A 22349-nucleotide genomic window follows, 5' to 3' on the forward strand; every position below is an offset into this window, starting at 1 on the left:
AAACCAGCTTCTTTTCACTACGTAATACATAATAATATGACAACACACGCAAAATTTAATTTCTACTTGTGAAAAATTTCAAGGATTTATAAATGTTCATTTACTTTTTCTGTGTGTGTATGCAACTAGTGAACTTCACAGTGTTTTTAAAATGGGACATTTTCCTGGGTTTTGTGATAATAGAGAGCAAAGAAACTTGGCTGTCCTTTGCTTTGCTCTTTACATCTCCCTTGCTAAACACTAGAAGTACAGGGACCCTGGGAGCTCTGTTTCTTTCAAGACAATGTACCAGAATTTTATAGGTAGTAGACACAGCTGTGATGCAAATCTAATGGAAGTATGTATTTATAATAATATTAATCACTCATTCTGTGAAAAATACTCCTTCTGCATATAAATCTATGGGTAACTATGCCCTTTTTACCAAATGTTAGCAAGTATACATTAGCATTTCAAATAAGAGCATGACTTATTTTACCACATAAATGACAGAAGTCATCAGAAGCTCATAGATCTTGCTGTTCAGAACAAGGGTATAAAATACAGTACGTAAATGACCGTGTTTTCCTACTTAATGTCATACATGTTTTAGATAAATATTATTTACAGACTATGCTGGTATTTCAGTTTAGCATAGCTAGCATTTGAGTCTAGTGGAATCTGCATCTTGCTTACTAATTAGAAAATCATAAATAAGTTTTACAAATAGTGAGTGTTTTGTAAAATCTGAGGGTTAAAATGAAATAGAATTAAATTGTTCTAGGATAACCACAAAAAACCCACTGAAAATTGCAAACAGAGCATTCCTTTAAAGCCATATTCAATAAAAAGGAATTCTGAAAAACAGAGTCATTTTTGTAAAATAAACACAAAATCTGAGAAAATTCCTCTAGAGGAATCAGAATGTTTTTCTGCATCATTATTCCATGGCAGAGATGAATTACTAACTCTGCACAGCCTGGGGACAAGAAAAAAGTACAGGATGGGAGCTGTGATCTGATTTAGCAACATATTTTGTTAGTAATGCTAGAAGCTACTTTGGATTTTTCAGAGAATACAGTGATTAATTGGTTGCTGTTCTGAACATTATTAGGCATTTTTATGCTACTTCTGTTTGCCTACCTACATCACCAGTATAATGTTATTATTTAAAAATCTGATTGCGCTGAAAAATTGCACTAGAAAAGTAAGAAAAGTGCCAAAGAAGTGCAATAAAACACATTAAACAGTTTTACTTCTCTGAAACATTTCTGTCATCCAGAGGAAGTGCTGAACACTGTGGTCAGGCAGTAAAAGTTTAATTATTATTATAAGCAAACTGCAGTAAATAGATGTAAAGGGACCAAAGACTTCAGCTTATCCAAAACACTGCCAACAATGCCTTCTGTGAAGGAAAATAACCTCATTATGAATGCTAGTCTCTGTCTTTACGTAGGGCAAATTAATGGGAATTTTTATTTTCTAAGAAATGCTAAAAAAATTTCTTCATTCATTAAATTCATAGCTCCGGAGTAGAAATATAGAAAAAAACATGAAGATTATTATTAGATATACACAGATGTAAGAAAACAGAAAAGAAAATAAAGCTGCTCCAAATTTAACTTTCTGTGTCACGAAATTATGGTTCTTCCAAAATGAAAACCAACTGATATGAGTACCGAATGACCTGTATGAGACAGTCAGAGACAAAGAAACAGAACCTCCAATTTGTTCCAAAAAAAGGGTATAGTTTTAAATACTTCTTTTTAGGAGCACTAAATGTGATGCTGTACTAACAGCGCAATCTTAATTGGCACAGTACTTAACTCTGATTTGGTTTATGTTACATTTCTGTAAAGAAAACCTTAGGAAGGCTAAGAATTAAACACCTATCACTTAGCAGTAGCTTAAATAAGGCCACCAGCAGTTTTCTTATATACTTTTTTATTTCCAAGAATTTCAATATTTAAGTTTTATTTTCACCTCTGAAATAATGAAGTATCCTCATTATTTTGCTCTTTACTCATGTTGGATCAGTAACTTTGTAGGAAATAAGCTGGTCCTTTGGCCTCCTTGAGAAGGATCATCAGCTCCTTCTCTGAGCTCTCCTTCAGAGCTCAGGCTCTGAAGAACAAACACCAGGAAGGTGCTGCTAATGCATTGGCACTTCCGTTTCTCTGGCACAGTCAGGCAAAAACATAATTAATGGATCCCATTTTAATAGCTGTGTGACAGTCACTCCTGGGTTCATGGTCAAAGCCTATCACAAGTGCTTGTACAGTAACATGAAAAGCCATGCTGGTGTCAGCTTAAGTACCTGGGTAAATGAAATTTTGTGGAAAAAAAAAAAAAAAAAAAAAAAAAAAAAAAAAAAAAAAAAAAAAGAGATAGCAGAAACAGGACAAGGTTACATACAAAGGTTTAAAGGAATTAGAGAAAACACTGAATGTAGCAACTTCAGAGGGATGCAGAAAAAAATCACAGTGCCTCCCTAATGCAACTTTATAGATTTCAAACATTTATGCTGTCAATGTGCAGCTGGTTTTAGAACAATCCTGTTGAACATTAAGCTGCATCAGTATTACTATTGGTCCTACTTTGATGGTTTCTCTTGCAAAGTAAATAATCATCCCTGTAGGTAACAAATGCAGGTCACTACAGTAAAGCCTCATACAAAAAAGGGCTTTTCTACTAATCTGGGCATCTTGTTAGGATATATAGGCCATAACCCAAGTAATTCTTTAATCTGTGACTCATCTGACATCGAAAAGCAAATGTTGCTCAATTAATGCAACATTCTGGAGAAACTCTTTTTAGTTAAATATCAAGAGAGTCAGAATAATCTTTTTATATAGGCTGAAAAATTGAAAACATTTAGGAAGACTTTTTCAATGCAAAGTTCCTAAAATTGATTCCTAAATGCTGACAACTCTTTATGTGACTGTGTGAAATGGCACATATTTACTATTCCAAGCATTTAAAACAAGCTATGTGCAATATTTATAATAAGGTTTATAGGCACAGAGAACTTTGAAAATTTTTTTTTTCCTTTAAATCTAGAAACTAGACTAAGAAGTTTAATATTAGACATGTAAATGTTGATAGCAGCATTACTGTTCTCATCATGTAACAAGACCAGAAGATTAAATCTTGGTACACTAGTCTTCATGCTGGAAGGGAAGGCCTAGACATCATGAGAAAAAAAAATAATCCTCCTTCCTATTATGGAGTTTTGGAAGAGAATTCTAATAAGTATACCATGGAAATTTCGATGAAATAAATGGGATGTGGAAATGCTCTCATGTCCCTACTGCTCTGAAAGACACGAAGCTGACAAATAAGGGTAGTCATGAACTGAAAGGTCCACCTATGTCTCTTACACATTAGCAAAGAATGCAACAGAGCTTGACTATTTTCAGCCCCAGAACCTTTACAGAACTGAGGGCTGGACACTGGCATGACAATCCAGCCCTCTCTCAGCTCATCCATGGATCCCCGTACTACCAGCACTAATGTAATTCTGGGAAGCATTTGATCTCATGTTGTTTGAGAAACAAGAGCATGTACTGGGATATTATGAATTGTTAATTTGGTTTTGAGACTAAACAACTAATGGCCAGCTTGATTTTCTTCTGTTTATTTTAAATTTGTAGCTCCGCAGGTTTATATGGTTTCAATATGCCATGCACTAATTGTTAGTATGTTTTCATTATGGCATTATTGTTACATATTTTAAACTTTCAAGCACTAAGCAGGTAAACCAAATTTCTCCTTATGTGTCATTCTAGATTATGTCTTATTGACAAAACATTGATTGATTGATTCCTTGTCATTGACTGTACTGATTCCTTTGTTTTATTTCTGATAGTGTTTTGGTTCTGGGATCATAACCTCTTTTTCTTTTTTTTTTCTTTTTTCCTCCCACAAGACCTAAGTTGTTGTCTTCAACTGGCAGACTAAAATGTCCAACTCAGCATATTCTGCTCTGAAACACTTGGACAAAGTTTTTTTTTGGATTGCAAATGACTACAGAGCTTTGAGGGGCTTTGTGTGTTGCTAAGTGTATCCTGAACAAGCAAGTAGTTACAAAAGCTGGTCACGGTTTTTTAAAAAGGGAGAATACACCGTTGTAAATTTTCAAAATTGAATAAACTTTTTTTTTCTTTCCAAATTAGTATACTGTCCTCAATGTTTTTCTGTGAAGCTTAAAATCAAAATGTTCTTTCCTCAGGAAATGCCAGCTTCTTTTTCCACCCCATCTGAGAAAAAAAAATTAACATTTGCAATGTTAACAGTCAAAAATGAGTAACGGATATTAATGTCAGTTTTATTGCTTTTTTTTTATCTATAAAAAGTCTAATTTTTAAGGTTTGATTAAATGAAACATATAAATCCAGAATTTGAAATGTAAGATTCAGAAACTTTAATAGTGACTTTTTTCTTATAAAATTCAGTGTTGAGTAAAGTGTTTGTTAAAGATATGAAACAACATCTAAACAAAGCTGATTTACTGTTAAAGTCAGAAACTTTGGGAAAAGCCTACACTTTAAATCATTAAAGACAACAAAAGTCTAGGTCACTTTGTACCATAAAGTTGTTCACAAAAGTATGAAAAATCTTGAAAGAGACTGAAATAAATTTAAGCAGAAAATCTGACAAAGAGAAGGAGCTGAAGACTGAAAATCAATGTATCTGAAGACAGAGATAGAAATTGGGAGTACTTGATGGACAAGATGATGAAGGACTCACATCACTATTCTTTATAGAATTGGGATTCAATGTGGCTGCTGGAGGGAAAAGGAAGAAATAAAGAATAACATTTATTTTAAAACTATGCATTCCTCTTCTCTGGATCTTACTTCTGCCTTATCCCAAGAAGTTGTGTTATCCTCACTGGTTGCATAATTCTGACCCTGAACTGAGTATAGACTATATGGCCATATATATTACAAAAATTCTCTAAAAACAGCAATAGTTCTCAGGTACAGCAGGCTCATTGTGAGTCTCTTCTGATAGTATCTGAACAGAAATTCCAGTGTTAATTTCTTGAGACTCAATGCAGTTTACAATCACATAATACTGATTCTATAGACAAGTAATTCTTGAGTTCAGAAAACTGAGTCAATAAAAAAAGTAATGCCAGAAAGCTGAGAGAAACAGACTGATACCCTTTGAAAAAGCACATGCAAAAAAAAAATTAAGATACATTCTATGCTAACATTCTTAAACAGCTGAATTGTATAAGCTCTACTTTTGAGCTCTGCAATGCAGGAGAAAACATGTACAAAGCTATAAAAAATGAACTATTGCAATTTTCTCTGAATGTCCTAAATAATTTTGTTTGTGATTTTAAATACTATATTTTTGTTAAGCTGTCAGCTACAGTTTTACTATTGTTCCCTTAAAGTCAAGGGAAATGGCACCTCAGTAAGAACAAGGAAAATTTCTTTGAAATAAATTATGGCACAAGTTTAAGAGTATTTTTTTATTATTGGATTTAGTATGGGTGGATGAAAATTGTGCAGCAGAATGTTTTTCAGCAGAACCTGATGATTTGCTGATTCTTTGACTTAAAACTGTCAATAGAAAAATGTAGAAAATCCAAAGATAAATCGCATCAAAAGCTGATTCTAAAATGTGTGACAACTAGACAAGAAGATTTCTTACTTTACAGAAAAAGATTATTAACTGTTAAGATATTTTACTTTCATTATTTTACAAACGAAACTCAGTCATGCTAAGTATTTTCAACTTTTAAGATGCAAGACAGTAAAGTAAGTTAAAAAAATATGTATTAAATTTCTAGATGGCCTTTCTCCCATAGCTGAGCTGTAAACTTTTCAAAATTATCAGAATTTATTAGGAAAGGAAAATAACTTTCAGCTTGTCCTAATTTTGGAGAGGTGCTTTTCCAAGGTTCAATGGGATTTGAATTGTTCAAAGTATTTTTCCTTCAACTCAAACTAAGGATTCTATTAGAAACATAGAAACTTGCACACTCAAATACAAGAATAGTACTGGCTTTATACATTTACTAACATAAATAAAACTCAAAGTACATGGAAAATATACCTGAGCTCTCTCTTGGGTGAAATAACCTAGGGGTATGCGCTTGTCTAGATTGACGAAGTTCCTCTCTACAGCTGGATTTAATAAAAGGAAGAGGTTGGTTTATTCACAACAAGTATTTAATGTCTGCATTATGGCAGAAGATCAATCGTTCAAATTCCCCTATTTAATCTGTGGAAAATGCAGTGCTACAAAGAGAGATTTCATTCACTGTGTCTGCAGCTATCCTAAGACACAGCTGTCAAACCTAGGGTCAGAATTAAGTTGGAATAATGTAAAATTAAAGGTTTTCAGAAGAATTGCCACATAAATCAGAGTTGTGTTTTATTTGAAGTCTTGCCTGCACATAACACATGAAAATGGTGTAAGCATTTAATCATCACTGACAAAAAGCCTTTGGTGAGATGCCACCAGGTCTTACTAAAAGTGTGCAGTGGAAAAACTTCCAACAGACTTCTTTTCCCTTTGTTACCACCAAAATTTTTTCAAGTTAGTAGAAATCTTCAGCAGTGTGCACAATATGGTACTATCTTCTTCCAGTTTTCAAATTGGGTGATTTCTATTATGACCTAGCTTAGGCTTACAGAGGCATGCTCAGTGCCTGGGCAATTATCCTGCCAGTTTTCCTCCAAAACCAATGCTGTGTACAATTAATACTTGTGATTAGTTACATTAGAACTAACAATTTCAAAAGCTTCCCCCTGAAGTTGCTATGAATAATCTTATTCCTACATTTATGTAAGTCCTTTGTTGAGTTTTGAAAGTGGTGAAATTCTGCCGAGTTTGAAATTTATCATATATCCAGAACCCAACATTTCCAAAAATTGTCCACTGTCTTACACCCATATTATAGAAAGAATTTAAATGATACTGAGGTACAAAACTGCTGATTATGTAAATAGCTCAACTCAAATCACTTTAACATTTTTCCACAAGTGAGGACTTACAGGTAATGAACTTTTACTCACAAGCTGGACACAAAATGTTTATCTAAATATATGAAAAGGATTGTACATTTCTGCTGTCATTCAAAATTCAGAAAAATTCCAGAATGTTCCCTTGTTTTTCACACTGTGCTTATGAAAAATCAGACAAGGAAGGACCAGAATCAGGAAACTATAAACAATTAAAGCAATGAGACAGAAGTCATAGCAGAGACTTTTGAAAAAAACAACTAAAAATGTAAAGGAGAGAAAAATTAGGTCAGTGAGTGAAAGGTTGCAATGATAAACAGCTAAACACGGGCTTTATTAGGTTCCTTTTGACTCTCTTGGAACAGCAGGCAATAAAAGGGCAGTACTGAAGATGATTATTAGAACTGTTGCACCAGTTTAAAAACCATTTACTGTAAGACATAAGATCAACAGGCATTTCTCATATCACACTATTGCCAACATCCTCTACCACAGCTACAAAAACGTCCTCCCACCTTGAAGAAAATGAGCAACTACCTTCTCTGGCCTGTATATATTTATTGAAAGTTTGCTTCTCTTTACTGATTCATCACCATTTAACAAAATATCCTGGGTCTGACTCACTGGAAACAAAGATAATTACCAAAACAAATCACAACAAAAACAGGTGTGGTACAAAAATTGCAGTTCTTCCTAATCAATTTTTAAGGCTCTTTTTAGGTAAGGAAATTATTCACCCTCCAAGGAGGTTTTTTTTAATAGCTGTGGCTTTAGAAAGCCAGTTTCTCAAGTTCTTCAATTTACTTAAGACCAAGAGGACAATTAAAGACACATGGTCTATTAGAAAAAAAAAGTAACAAAAAACATGTCCCTACTAAAAGAATTAAACTCCAATTGCCTTGCCAATCTGGAAACATAAAGATAGAAACATTACTATGCAAGAAAGTTTCTAGAGGATTTGTAGGATCAGAACCTATCCCATAAGCTATTCATTATTTTTAATATTTATTATTTATTAATAAGATATTCATTATTTTTTAACAATAATCCATATGAAACTTTTAAATGCTAGTTGATAAAATCTGAGGAATATACAGAATTAGAATGTATAAAAACGACTTTTTTCTCATTTTTTTGGATTGACTTACATTATTTTCAAAATTTCCACAGCTTTCTTCATTATTTAAAGATATATTCTTAAATTTTAGGATTACTAGGCATTTATGTGAAGAGTTAGGTTTTCTTAGTTTCTAGAGAGTACAGGAATGGCAGCTGCTCACTTAGAAACAGGTCAGACTAAGTACCTGAAATAGCTATACATGCATATGATTCCAGGTCATATAATATAACTTTATGTTCTTTTTAATGAATGTAGATCTCAGTATTCAAGCCACCATGAAAATGCAAAGACTACACCCAAATTTGAATGTGCATTTTCACTTTTTGCTTATGGTTGCCATTTTGGCTTGTACCTTGTAATTGTTGCTTGACTGAACATTTGCAAAATGTAAAGACAGAATTTCAAATTGATGTGCATAAACTTATGAACATGTTTAAATTTTTCCTGCAGTATTTAACCAGTTTCACCATGAATTCCTAAAGGATAGTCAAATTCTAAATGTCCTGTGAATTCTTAATCTTTAAAAGACAGCTAAAACTTTTTCCCACATTTCTACATCCATTTTACTACTTTTACACGCACTATAAAAAAGAGAGGTCACTGTAAAGGCTTTAATCATCTCTGATGCACAGTGGCATTTTAAAAAATCACAACTATTGTTATTTAAAGGATTTTCCTTCACCTCAATCTGCACCAAGTACAAACAGCTACTTAGTAAGTGAACTCTAACCCTTTTCTCTTCAATGAGCAATTTAGGAAGCCATCTAAATATCTAGGTGAAACCATACACAAAAGTACTTCAACTTGAACTATATATTCAAGAGAAAAAAATTCCTTTGTTTTGCATTACAGTCAGAAGAAAAACAGACATGGTCCAACATCATGGAGTCTAAAATATTGCATCAAATATTCTAATAAAAAGGGCTACATCTGAATAGAGCTAACATTTTTCCATACATATTGCATGGAACACTTCTATTATGAATTAATAACTTGTGCCAGCCTAAAAAATACTTAGACTAAAAGAAAAGCAGCAAAGAATCCAATTTCAGGAAGCTTATGAGACATCTGATGCCCTCATAACCAAAGCCATTGATTCTAAGATATTGCTTAGCTAAGACAAATATTTGTTTATTTTAGTATAATTCACTAGTACAAGAAATACACCCAAAAGTTTGTTTGACTATTTGTTTTCTTATGGGCTTTTAGCAACAGAGAATTATTGGGCTGGATGGATGTCAGCAGGACACTGTAGGTAGCTTTACCTCATTCTCCAGTTAGTTGCACCTGCAGGAGAGGCTGGACAGAAAGGTAAATGTTCCTTCTTTGGATGAAGACACCATCAGGAAAGTTGAAGGTAAGGCAAGGGTTGGCAAAGCACTGTCTCAGAGTGGAATGGTGTTGGGAAATTTATGCTGCTCCAGGGAGGACTAAGAATTTAAGAGAATGTCTAAATATTTGTACACCAATAGAAGCAGTATGAGAAACACATAGGATAAACTGAAAGCTCTGGTCTTGTCCCAGAGCTGTGAGGATACTGGATCTGTCACCTGGATGGCCCTGCCACCTGCACTGCAGAGAGCTATTCTCCAAGATGGAACCCTCAGACCTCGGTTATAGCTTCACATGCAGAGCTCTGGGCATAACCAAACATAAATGTTCAGTTGTGTTCTGTCATGCTCTATTCTATTCTGTTGCCTTCTGTTCTATTTCATTCTATTCCATTCCCTGTGCTCACCATGAGTCGAATAACAATGCTAATATTTGTCTGAAATGTGAAATGTATATGTCTCTGAAAGACATATAACACAGAAGTTACAACTGGAAACAGGATTTAATTTTATTTTTCTGACTCTGTTTCAGAGACAATGCTCACAAGCATTAACACAATGTGCATGTGCAGCCAGGAGCAGGACAATGCATTCTTCAGTTTACCTAAAAAAGCATCCCCTGCAATCTGGCAAGGGCAATTAACAGAGCTACAGTGTTTAAAAGGTATTTGAATAATGTCTTTAATACTATAAGTTTTGGCCAACCCTGAATTGGCCAAGCAATTGGACTGTCATAGTTTCCTTCTAGCTGTTCTTTTAGCTTCCTTTAGCTTGTTCTTTTGAAGGAAAATAGCAGCAGTGAGTGAACGGTGAAGGGACGCTTATTGGCCACTAGAGAAGGGCCATACAATGTCACCTTCCTGAGATGGAAAAACCTGAACTTTTTACCTGTTTAAGAGGATTCAGGGAGAAGCTGGCATCACAGTGATCTAACTCTCCAAAGGTATGCTCACCAAGATGAGAGCCCAGCTTTGAAACAGGACTGTCTAGAAACATAACTCTCTATAGGGATATACTACGTATAAACACCAAGGCTTGTTTCAACCTTATAAAAGCATTACTATGAAGAGTTAAATTTATTTTTTCCTGTCAGTAATGTTGACTTTTTGATAGGTGCACTTTCTAATCAGAGAACACTAACCTTTGGCAGAGAGGAAATGAGAATTTACTCACAGTAAGACTCCACTTGTCATGCCTAAAATAAAAGATACAAATGCATCATCTTCATCCAGACTTCTGAGAAAAAGAATAAATTGAACTGAATCTGGAAGTAACTGCATCCTTAATATATTGTATTTCAGACATTCAAGAAAACGAATACCAGTGAGGTTCTTCAGGCTCCAAATCAATGGCATAGAATCAAGACCTATAATTTGAAATATGATGAATTTTTTTGTTTCATGAGGAAAAAAAACTCTACCTGATTTCTCTGGTGAATAAGTCACCATGGACAAATGGATCAATTACCACTTACAGGAATACAAGAAAATAATGCTGGGCACAGCCATCATGAGCCTTCATTCAGGCAAAAAAAAAAAGATTAAAGGCAAGACCGTTGTGATTAGACTGAAGTTTTTGACTGTAGTTACCTAAATGCTACCATTCTTTGTGAAAAACACAGTCTAGCTCTGCTTCTGGTTTTTATGTTTTCAGATGGTTATGAAGGATATGTTTTAAATCTCCATCTTCTATTAACTGGTTAGAGACCACTCTATGGAGGATCCCTTCTGTGGTGTGTGTGGGCAGTTGCTGGAAAACCAATTAGAAAACATTAGTCTGCTATTTTTACACAACAGCCATATCTGACTTGAAAAAACATTCCTCAAATCCTGCAAGATTTTATCAAATTTGGCCATAAATTCTGTTTATGTACTACAGAAAAGTTTTCCTTCATTCCACAGCAAAAAATAATTAAAATAACCTTTTCTAACAAGCCAGCTGCTTACATCCTTCTAAAGGAAATGATTAAAAAAATATTCAAGTGTAATTGAAAACTCTGTAGGAATATTACTGAACAAGCTTGTTGGTCATGTATTCATACAAAATATACTTGTTTTTCTCTGACTGATTGTCATGGTTTAACCCCAGACAGTAACCAAGCCCCACATAGCCACTCACCCACTCCCTCACCAGCAGGATTGGGGAAAATAGTGGCAGAGTAAAAGGTAGAAAATTCATGGGTTGAGATAAAGATAGTTTAATAAGGAAAGCAAAAGCCACAGGCAGAGCAAAACAAAAAATTCAATCACCACTTTCCATGGTCAGGCAGGTGTTCAGCCAGAAGAGCAGGGCCCCATCACATGTGATGGTTACTTGGGAAGACAAACGCCATCACCTCAAACATCCCCCTCTTTTTCTTTCTTTCTTCTCCCCACTTTGAATACTGAACAAGATGCCATGGAATGGCATCTGGAATGTCCTTTTGGTCAGTTTGGGTCACCTGTCCTGGCTGTGTCTCCTCCCAGCCTCCCATGCAGCACCAACTTTCTCATCAATGTGGCTGTACAAGAAACATAAAAGATTTCAGTTCTGTGCAGGCCTTGCTCATCAACAACAAAAAACATCTCTGTATTATCAACCCTGTGTTCAGCACAAATCCAAAACACAGCCTCACACCAGCCACTGTGAAGAAAATTAACTCTGCACTGCTAAAACCAGCACACTGATTATATTTTCATTGCCAGCTAACAAATGAACCTGTAAAGAATATACATGGTTGTTGCACTTCTCAAAGCTGTGGTGCTTGAAAATATCTGCCAGTAGTCTCATTACAATTACAAGTGGAAAATAATGGATTTTTCCTTTTTTTTTTACTGGATGCAAAAAGTTGAGAGAGGAAAAAACCATCATATTGCATCAGATTAACAAAAAGATGAAGAATAAAACAAACTTTTTTCTACTAAAAATTCCTTTTATGTCAAATCTTTCTGAAATATTTGATTTAGAAAAAAGTGTTAAAATTAAACAATAAGGTATTCGGAAATAATTTTTTTGTTTCAGCCTGAATCTTCTGATTTTAGCAGTTTATTTCTTAATGCACTAAACAAGAAAACACAACTTTTTAAAAATTATTTTAAAATTTACATGCCATCTATTACCAAAAGCGGCCTATGTTTGTCAATTATAACATCTGAGGGTAATAAATGGACTGAAGCACGTTTTCACTTATTTTTCATGCCAGAATACATGAAAACGTTTATAGGAACAATCACAAGTATTCTTTCCTGGAGAGGTCATAGAAAAAAAAAATCTTTACTGAGAATACTTATAAAGACAGAGGGTATTTTTGGTCTTAAATTACAAAACACTTCTGTTAAATGACTAACATGACCTGAGACTATCTGGAGGATAAAAGTTGTCCATTTTCATGACTTTAAGAAAAAACCAAATCTCTCGTCTGACAAAAAGGTAGGAAAAAATACACTAACAAGGAAGCAGACTTACCAACACAAATTCAAACAGATCTTTAAAAGTTTGCAAAGAAAAAGTTCACATTTCTTTTTCCTCACTCTCCATAGTTTAGATATGAGTATTCATCCATGCACCTTTAATGTCAGATAGAGAATATCAAGCTATGTTTGCCACTGATGAGCTGTGAAGACGAAGGATAAAAATCAAACACATAGGCCTAAACAGATAGAAGTTCCCAGGACAGAAATTCTGAGAATTTAAGAGAAAAGGGAAGAAACAGCTGGATGCTTAGGAGAACCCTTTACTGTCCAAACCACTGATACAAGGAAAGCTTTTGTAGCTCACAGTAGCCTCTGTTAAATGATTATTTTAGTTCTGTTTTTCCCCCACATTACAATCCCTGTATGTTCAAAGAACTGTCATTTACAGCAAGTTAGTAAAGTTTCTAGAAATATTATATGATTTCACAAAATGAACACTTTAAAATTATTCTTCCTTTCTGACAGTTAATATTTTTATGAATTTTCATCACTTTAGATGGACAGAAAAGTCTGATCAGAAAACTTAGTGGCACATTTATTGTAAGTAATAAAATATCAAAAGAAGAGCTAGGAAATTTTATGCAGATTACTGGACTACATAAGTACCTTCACTATTTAGGCATATATTCACACACATACCAAAAGTTAAGGAGCAAATAGGTATGCATATGTTCATTAACACATGTTATTATTTATTTTCTTTTATTTTCCCCAGGGTATTTCAATAGGAATCATGACACTTCAAGGGACTTTTTTTTAATGCTATATGCTGGTGAAACAAAATGTCCAGGGTATGCCTTTTAATCAGGACAAGTAAAACTTAATAAGACTGAACAAAAGGGAAATAAAGCAGCTTTCTCATCTACCTTCAGTAGTCGTTTTGTTATTTGGATGCAACAGATTATTCTGGACAACATGGAAGTTTCTCTTTTAAGTGTGTATGGCAACCGTGGGGCACAGTGAATGAGACATGAATAGTTAGTTAGTGCTTATAGCATGAAACCAAGCTAAGCAGATTTCAAATAAGTAAATTTCCTAGCAGCTAAGTATAACTAAATGCAGAATGAAGTGTCAAAGGAAACAGTGTTTTAACTCAAAGTCACCGCACGCAAACAAGATTAATTACAACAACCAAAAGATCTGTTCAGCCCACAGGTTTTACCACTTCAATACTTCCTAATCAGTTCTTGCAAATATTCATTTGGCGTACCCCATAAGAGCACCTCAAAATTTTATTTTAGTTCTTGTAACATGATTCCATGACCGAAATTCCGTTCACTTTACTATTTGTAGAGTAAATAAAAAATTTCATTATTCCATGAATAACCATGGGACTGTGGTTACTATTTTTCCTTCTTTACCCTCCCTCTCTAAAAAAAAAAAAAAAAGCAAAAACCAGTCACCAATCAGAAAACTGAAACAGTAACATTTGACATTGTAGTACATGTAGTTGAGCTAATATCTGAATAAGAACAGATTTGTGAATACAGGTCATATGACATTTGTTCAGTCCCACTGCTTCCTAAGTATTAGAAAATCGAGCTGGTCAGTAAATGTAAACAGCTTGGCTTGCAGCCATTTATGGAGCTTTATAATTGTTCCTGCCTTGAGTATATTGAATATTTGCACAGCTTTCTGCCATCTCCAGGTGTTGTTTGTTTTTTTTCAAGTATATCCTACAATTCAGAAGTGAGTCATCTGAAATTTGAAAATTCTTATCAAATGTGCAATTTTACCAAAAAGATACAAATCTACTGTTTAGAGACAGAAAATCAGCACAGCCATATAAAAACTCCTCTATGAATAAAGGTATCATGAGTGTTTTCCACTCAAAGGATTTCATGACCCAGAAGACCTCTTAAAGCTGCCTTGAAAAGCATAGCCAAAGCCTATGTAATTATATGCTTATTGCCCTTTTCTTGTAGGCATTCATCTGCCACAGGATGGAGATTAAGGAAACTATTCATATGGCAATGATCCTGCAGAAGCTTATTATGATCTTCATGAATCAGTAGTAAAAGTACTATATTGTAGTTTTCACGGCCTCCAGATGCCATGTCTTTGCTGCCTGTCTCAAAAAATTCATAAAAGTGACCATGGTGGAAGATCCATGTCATGTGCCATTGCTCACTTTCTCCAAAAGATCATGGATAATATTCGGCCATCAGTTTTCATTTAACTGATTTCAGTGGATATTTTGACTTTGGTTCTATTGCTTTCTTCTTTGTGACTTGCTTTTAGATATAAGCTGTTACTTCAAGTGTAAAGACACTTTTCCCCTTTATGATTTATACAACTCATGATTTTAAAATAAAAGCAAAAGGTTTCATTGACCAAAAAGTGTTTTTTATGTTATATAATAGTCTATTTGCTGTGATTTTTCAAGCTTATTTTGCTCATGAAATTTCTCCATTAATTTAGCTATTAAGCAAGGTCTTTACCCAATATTAATATTTTTTTTTAATAAGATAGAGTCAGTTTTCCACTATAGGAAAAATAAATAAAAAAAACAAACAAACAAAAAACAAAAAACAAAAAAACAACAAAAAAAAAAAAAAACAAAAAAAAAAAAAAACAACAAAAAAAAACAAAAACAAAAACAAAACAAATTTCATTCTGAACCTTGTTGTAGAGTAAGGCCCTAATTATTTTTTGGCTACTTTTGTGAACTCTTCTGATAGAAGACAACCCTACAGATCTCATCTACACAAAATACAGAGATGAATTTTAAAATAACAGATTTTAAACTTTAAGCAAACCAACAATAAAAGAAGAAGATTTGGTAACGCTATTAACTTCTTCAGGCTACAGATGTGAAGTCTAATTGCTCTCTGGAGAACACACCTCTTTTCAAACTTGATTTGCTGGGCAAGGAAGGACATGGATTTTAGCCCTTGTACAAAAAAGTTAAATGTGTATTTTATATACATATACCAACAAAATAGGAATCCGAAATATGGCAATTAGTGACCTGATGTTTGAATAAGCAGTTCAATATGAGGAAGAATTTTTCTTAAAGGTCTGAGGCTAATGACCCGGTTGCAGCATTGTGCAAGGAAAGAGTTTTAACAGTCAGTGTGCATGGCTTCCCTTAAATTAAACCTTGCATGCAATGTGGGAAAATCCGAATTTCGTTGTTGCATCCTAGGTTGGTTCAGTTGGGGCTTTAATCATGTTAGTTAGCCGGTTCTATGTATCCCCCATTTTCCCCCCGTGATGGTTTGCTCCAGGTTGTCTGCCATTGGAACTTTCCCATGTCAGTCTTGTAGTCACCCCCTGTTCGTTCCTGAGAGTTCCGTGTCAGTTACCCTATCCCTGTATTCTTATTCGTCCCAGAGCCCTGTATCCACCCCTGTTGTGTTCCTGTTGGCTGCTGTGGTCCATGTCACTCCCCTGTTGCCTGTCCCCATTGGGCGAGGGGGGCTTCTGCCCTGTCTGCCCGCCCCCTATATAATCCCATGCTTCCTTTGTCTCATCGCCATCTTGACCACGCGCGTGCGAGGAGATAGGCGCCGCTCCAGCCACCATGGCAGCCGTGCGGGAATAAACTTTCTCCAGCCACGCAGGACAAGGTGTGCCTCCTTCGTCCCGTTCCCTCCTCCCAGCGTCAGCCACAGAACGCGTCAAACCCACGTGGAGGCTCAGCGCTAGAGCCTCCGAACCAGCGGCAGCCCCAGTCTGGCCAAAGGGGCAGAGCCTAGCCGGGCTCCAGAGCCGCCCGGGACCGGGGAGAAGAATGCAACGACGCATTTTGTATCTGAATATATCTAAGTAAAAGAATACATTAATTTATTAACTAAAAGGAAAATTAAAATGGTGATATATTGGGCAGCCTTTTATTTAGGTAATAGTTCCAAAAATTGGGGCAGATTTGACTAGAAGCTGGTCTTTTAATCAGGCTTTTAGAATTGGTGATTATCTAAATTGTTAGTTCCTTAAATGACAGCAGGATTAATCTGCAAATCACACTGGTTAATGACAGTGCTTATATTTATATGCAAATATATGCACTTCTAATCATAAAGTTAAAAACTTGGCCTCTGCCAAAGGACACATCTACATGGAAAGGTGCAGCATTTACACCTGGCTCCAAATAATTCATTTGAAGACAAGCTGGGAATTTGTAAACAATACTCCCTGATTACAGTATTCATACCAAAGGGCTGCCTTCCTCTCTCTTTACACAGTTATTTTTTAGTTTTTCTACTCAGCCATTCTGCTGCTCTCTACTGATACCATTTTGGGAGCAGCCCAGTTCCTGCATGTAAAAATCACACTGCATTGTAGCAGAGATGTTGAAAGAAAAGTCCCTTTACACATAAAACCAGAATACATTATTTTAAATATTCAAATTTAAAAAATCTCCAATGATTACTGAAATAATTTCTAATTTAAAAAACAGATCAGTAATAATCTATCACTAAAATTATGAAAATATATTGGGCCATCTTATTCTGTGAAGACACACTTTATCAGTATTTTTATGGTTCCATACATTGTGTCCTTGGTAGAGGCTTTTTATTCTCCTCCAAAAGTTCAGCAAGCAAGCAACTTTTCATCAAACAACTAAAACAATTTTATCAGCAAGCTGTGTTTTTCTTTTTCTCACATTTACTTTAAGCCTCTAAAAGTATCTTGTTGCATACCTACAGCATTTTGTCTATTAATTTCATCAAAATATACCATTTTTATACGTAAATATTGCAGTAAATATAGTGGGTTTCTTGTTTGATTCTGCTACATTTTATTCTGTTAAAGAGAGCTACATTTGACAGTAAACTAGATATTGGTTTCTTGTATCAGATGCCTGAATTTGCATTTGATGTACAAGCAAGGAGGTATACTTAGAAGCAAGTATTTATTATGATGAAAAATTAGCCATGCTGTAGTGTTTGGTATACATAAAACAGCATGTAAAACATTTTAGCAGTATGATGGCAAACACTTGTTTATTAAGAGTCATGTACTGATTAATCAGAGTTGTACCTAAACGTCAGAAGCTCAATTCTCTTTGAGTAAAAATTACCTTTAGTGTAACCTACAGTTCCTCAGACAACAGATATCATAGAAACATGGAACAGTTTGGGTTGGAGCAGACCTTTAAAGGCCATCTAGTTCAATCCCTCTGCAATAATCAGGGATGTCTTCAACCAGATCAGGTTCCTCAGAGCCCCATTCAACCTGAGTTTAAATGTTTTCAGGGATGAAGCATCCACCACCTCTGTGAGTAAATTCTTAGAGTGTTCTAGAACCTTCATTGTAAAAAATTACTCCCTTATATCTAACCTAAATTGACCCCCTATTAGTTTAAAACCATTCTGCTTTGTCTTATTGCAATAGATCATGCTCTTGTATTTGTGCAAATTTTAACAACCATGTGTACCCTCAGTACAGCAGCACTAATACCATAGCAAGTTTGACTTGATTTCTCAACTAAGTTCCAGCTGTTGGGAAATTCTCTGTGATTCAATATACATTTTTAAAACATTCATTGTATGGAAATAAGAAAAATAATATCAAAACTCTATTCCTCATGGTTCTATTGGTGTTGAATGAAAGTATGGAGTCTTTTGACTATCTAATCAAATAAAAAAACCCAACAGCTGTTGTTTCAACAATCACAGCTGGTTTTGCTAGTCAGGATGGCAAAGGGCTCCAATGGGTCTTATGTCACCCAAGGAAGTCAATGATGAATCTTCCACATTTTATTCTAAAGTCTGGTTATTAAAACACAAATCTCAAATAACATTTTCCAGCTAAAATACCAACAAATCCAGGATACAACTAAAAAAGTACATAGAAATAGGATATCATAAACTCAGTTTTGCAGGTTTGCTGACTTAAGCACTGGCTGGATTGAATTGAAGGAAGGGCATAATTTCTTAAACCATTATTGGTTCGGGTCGTAGCTACAGAAGCACTCGTACCATTGCTCACTAGGATTTCAGAAGAAATTCTGAAGTCACATTCAAATACTCAACAAAATATCTCAGAAAAACATGTCAGATATTTAGACAATCTGAGCTATCCGAATAGAATTATTTACTGCTTTAATTTTATCTCTCATATCAGGCAAGAAATTACACCCTGTTTCCATTTTATCTCTCAAGACACAACATGACATTTGTTTGAATATGATCTCTTCCTCAAATGTGCCAGTCAAGCTTATACAATAGCCAAAGCCTTCTACAACAGAAACCATGAAGATGAAAAGGAGAAACTTAAAGCAGTGTTGCAATTTCCAATGTTGCATCTTCCAGAGAAGAACAAACAATCAGCTCAGAATTAAAGTTCCAACAAATATTTCATGAATGAATATTTCAAGAAGCCCTAGGTAACACAACTAGCAATCCTGGAACAAAGGTAAATGTCTTTGACATCTGGATTTAATAAAAAATTCAAAGCGAGTTTTTATTTAGGGGAGAAAAAAAAAGGATCATCATGGAAAAACTTACAGTAGGAGCAACCGTAGACTTCAATTCTTAACCCAATTTGGCCCTCTCCATTCCAGTCCAAAGGAACTATCCTCACATACCGAGCAATAACTGGATGTTGTAAATCATGCCGGACCACACTGTCAGAGTTTGTATTTCCAGGAAATGCCTAAGGGAAAAAAGGAAAAAAAAAATCAGTTACATCAGTTCAGATGGTTGGCATCTGAATAAATGCACATATAAAATCCTTTAATAAGTATCAATACTGGGACAAAAAAAATCAAAGAATAAGGACTATCATTGAAAACTATAGTCATAAAAATATTGAAAACTATAAAAATTAAGTTAGGCTTTTGCTTACAGTTACAGGAATAGCTAATTGCATGCTCAGACACTACTTACTCAAAAAATATATTTTAGAAGAATAATTATTTTGTACCATGTATAGTAGACCTAGGTGGTGGTAGACGTAAGGAAGATGCACAGGATCCCTTCTTTGGTGGACTCACAAAATTAAAACATGATAACAGTAACATTCACCTTAATTTTTTTTTGTGCTGCAGCTATTGAAGACAAAGTAAAGCATACACTGAACAACAACAAAATATCCTGCTGAGCAGCTGCCTGTTTTCTTGTTCTAGGAACAAGAACTTCGGAACTTCATGGAGCGAATAAAAATTTTGATTCCTATAAAAATGTATGTTTTACTGAGCATGCAAGGTAATGCTCCATAGTTCAATAGAAAATTCTATTTGGAAATGTTTTAATTTTATGATGCTTGGTATAACCTTATCAAACCCCTACTAAATATAGAATAAATCCTTTCTAAAGAGTTGCTGGTTATTTTGTTTTGGGCTTATTTGTTGGTTTTGGTTTTTTTTTTTTTTTTAATTTCCTAGAACAGTTATGATCAAAGGAAGCTTAATATAGGAAGACATGATATTTTCTACATAATTTAATTAAATTATAGATAAAAAAGATTCTCAAAATCAATAGTATCTTCTGTAGCTCTCCAAACTTTTTACCCTGGCTTGTGCTTTACCAGTCTTTTGTCAGAAAGCGAGCTGATCCCAGGAGGTACCTGGCATTTCTAGGGTTCCTATTGCTATATAAATCAGTAACCTCTGTTGAATGCATAAACATAGTCAACAGAGAATAAGGCAGTCCCAGATTAATAAAACACATTCCATTTAGTCTCCAGCAGAAGACTATCGTTTAAACACAGCCTTCATTTAAATAAATGGGAAACAGTAATACACGCTTTGTGGATAATGCAAATACCAGGCCAAAATCCATTATTGCAAGACTGAAAAATCAATTCACAGCACCTTGAAAATTATGCACAATTGCTGTAAAATCTCCTTTTCTGGACAGTAGGATTTAAAAATATAATTTAGACCCACATCTCTAATAGGAGATTTTTTTAAAAAACAAGTAATGAATCCCTGGCTAAAAAAAAAAAAAAAAAAAAAAAATATAGAATTTCACAATAAGAAACCTCCTTGAAAAACTATTTTTTTCAGGAAAAAAAGTGTGAATACCTATATAAATTAAACAAGTTTTTCAGATTATTCATCTCATTAAGTCACTTAAATATTATTGCCAGATATCATGCTTTTTCTTTAACCCAAACTGGGAAATTATCAAAATGGCTCACTTATCTGTAAAACACTGTCTCATGAGCCCAACTCCGAAATTCTCTGTTCTATAAACCATTTCTTTTCTTGTATTGGATACTGACTTCTGTAAGCTGCTTCATATTTCAGCTCACATTGCAATGAAAAGACTGGGAATGTTGTTAGCCACAACCACTTTTTTCAAAGGTAGTGCTCCACAGGACAGCAACAGAATAAGAATGAAAAAAATATAAGAAAATAAGTCCCCAAATCCTTTCTGAACGATGCTTTTGAACATATATTGAATGGAGCTTTCAAACATATTCACCAAGATTTCTGTCACTCCTTAAAAGGAAGCTCTGTTTAGCTCCAAATAATTTTCAAAATTCAGCAGGGCAGGTTTATAGGACAGATAACATATTTTAACAGGTTAACTAATAAAGTTTAAAATTAATAAATTAAATAAATGCAGCAGAATATGCAGGAAAAATTGTGTGAATTTTAAATTTCACTTTGGCTTTACCAATATGCTTCAGCCACCCCACTATACATGGGGACACCAGAGAGACATTCAGTATAATTCCCTTTGCACAGCTAAAGAACCTGGAAAAAAGTGAAGGTAAGGGTTTGGCAAACTTGGAAGCAAAGCTATAGAAAGTTAAGATTCAGAGTCAATTTTTTGTCCTGTAGTTAAAGAACAACTACATTCTAATCAATAATTAAAAATAGTAGAGCTAAATTATAAATTCACATAAGTATTGCAATGAAATAGCACACAGCCTAATAGCAGTGTCTAAATAGAACTGGCCAAAATGGTTTGAGCTTCCTGTAATAGGACAGTTTGCTGCCATTTTACAGTACTCAATTCTATGGACAAAGAAAGAACATTACAAAATCTCCTTTTGGGAACATGCTTTTTACAATAATGGGTTAAAAATAAATTCTCAGCATTAAGGAATTTATTTCTGAAATAAGGAGGCACAAAAATGCCTGAAATGTTAAGTGAACAAAAGTGGACACCTTCATACTTTAATCAAAGAGTAAATGATGGATGAATGGTAGTTAGATCCTCAACCAGATAAACAAAAAGATGTTTGCAATCTCTCAGGTCTCTGTGAAGCAGAGAAAAAAAAATCCTGTATTTCACTGTAAAATATCATCATATATATACCAGAGAATCTAACTTAGTTAAGGGGAAAATTAATTCTTCACCTCACTTCATTCAGGTGAAGAATTCTCCATCCAAATTAATGATCCATTCAGAGATGAGTACTAAAATTGCTTCACTGTAGGCTCTTTCTAGGATGATGTAAAAATATGGCAATGCATGGTACAGTAGGATGACATTTCTTTTCCTGAATGAGCAATAACTAATTTTTTTTCATAGCTTTCTTTAATTACTAGTACTTTTTTTTCACCACTTTGATTTTATAC

At 34.5% G+C, this 22349-nt stretch overlaps 1 protein-coding gene across 1 annotated transcript in view; it reads right to left on the reverse strand.

The window, feature by feature from the left end:
- The window catches only part of CNTNAP2 (contactin associated protein 2), a 1032011-nt gene that overhangs the window by 561257 nt on the left and 448405 nt on the right, over positions 1-22349 (reverse strand). The window contains exon 4 of the mRNA XM_053975055.1: positions 19321-19468. Within this exon, the coding sequence (XP_053831030.1) occupies positions 19321-19468 (148 nt within the window). The remainder of the gene's footprint in view (positions 1-19320; positions 19469-22349) is intronic.

This window comes from Vidua macroura, chromosome 1 (genome assembly GCF_024509145.1).
Source record: "Vidua macroura isolate BioBank_ID:100142 chromosome 1, ASM2450914v1, whole genome shotgun sequence".
NCBI lineage: Eukaryota > Metazoa > Chordata > Aves > Passeriformes > Viduidae > Vidua > Vidua macroura.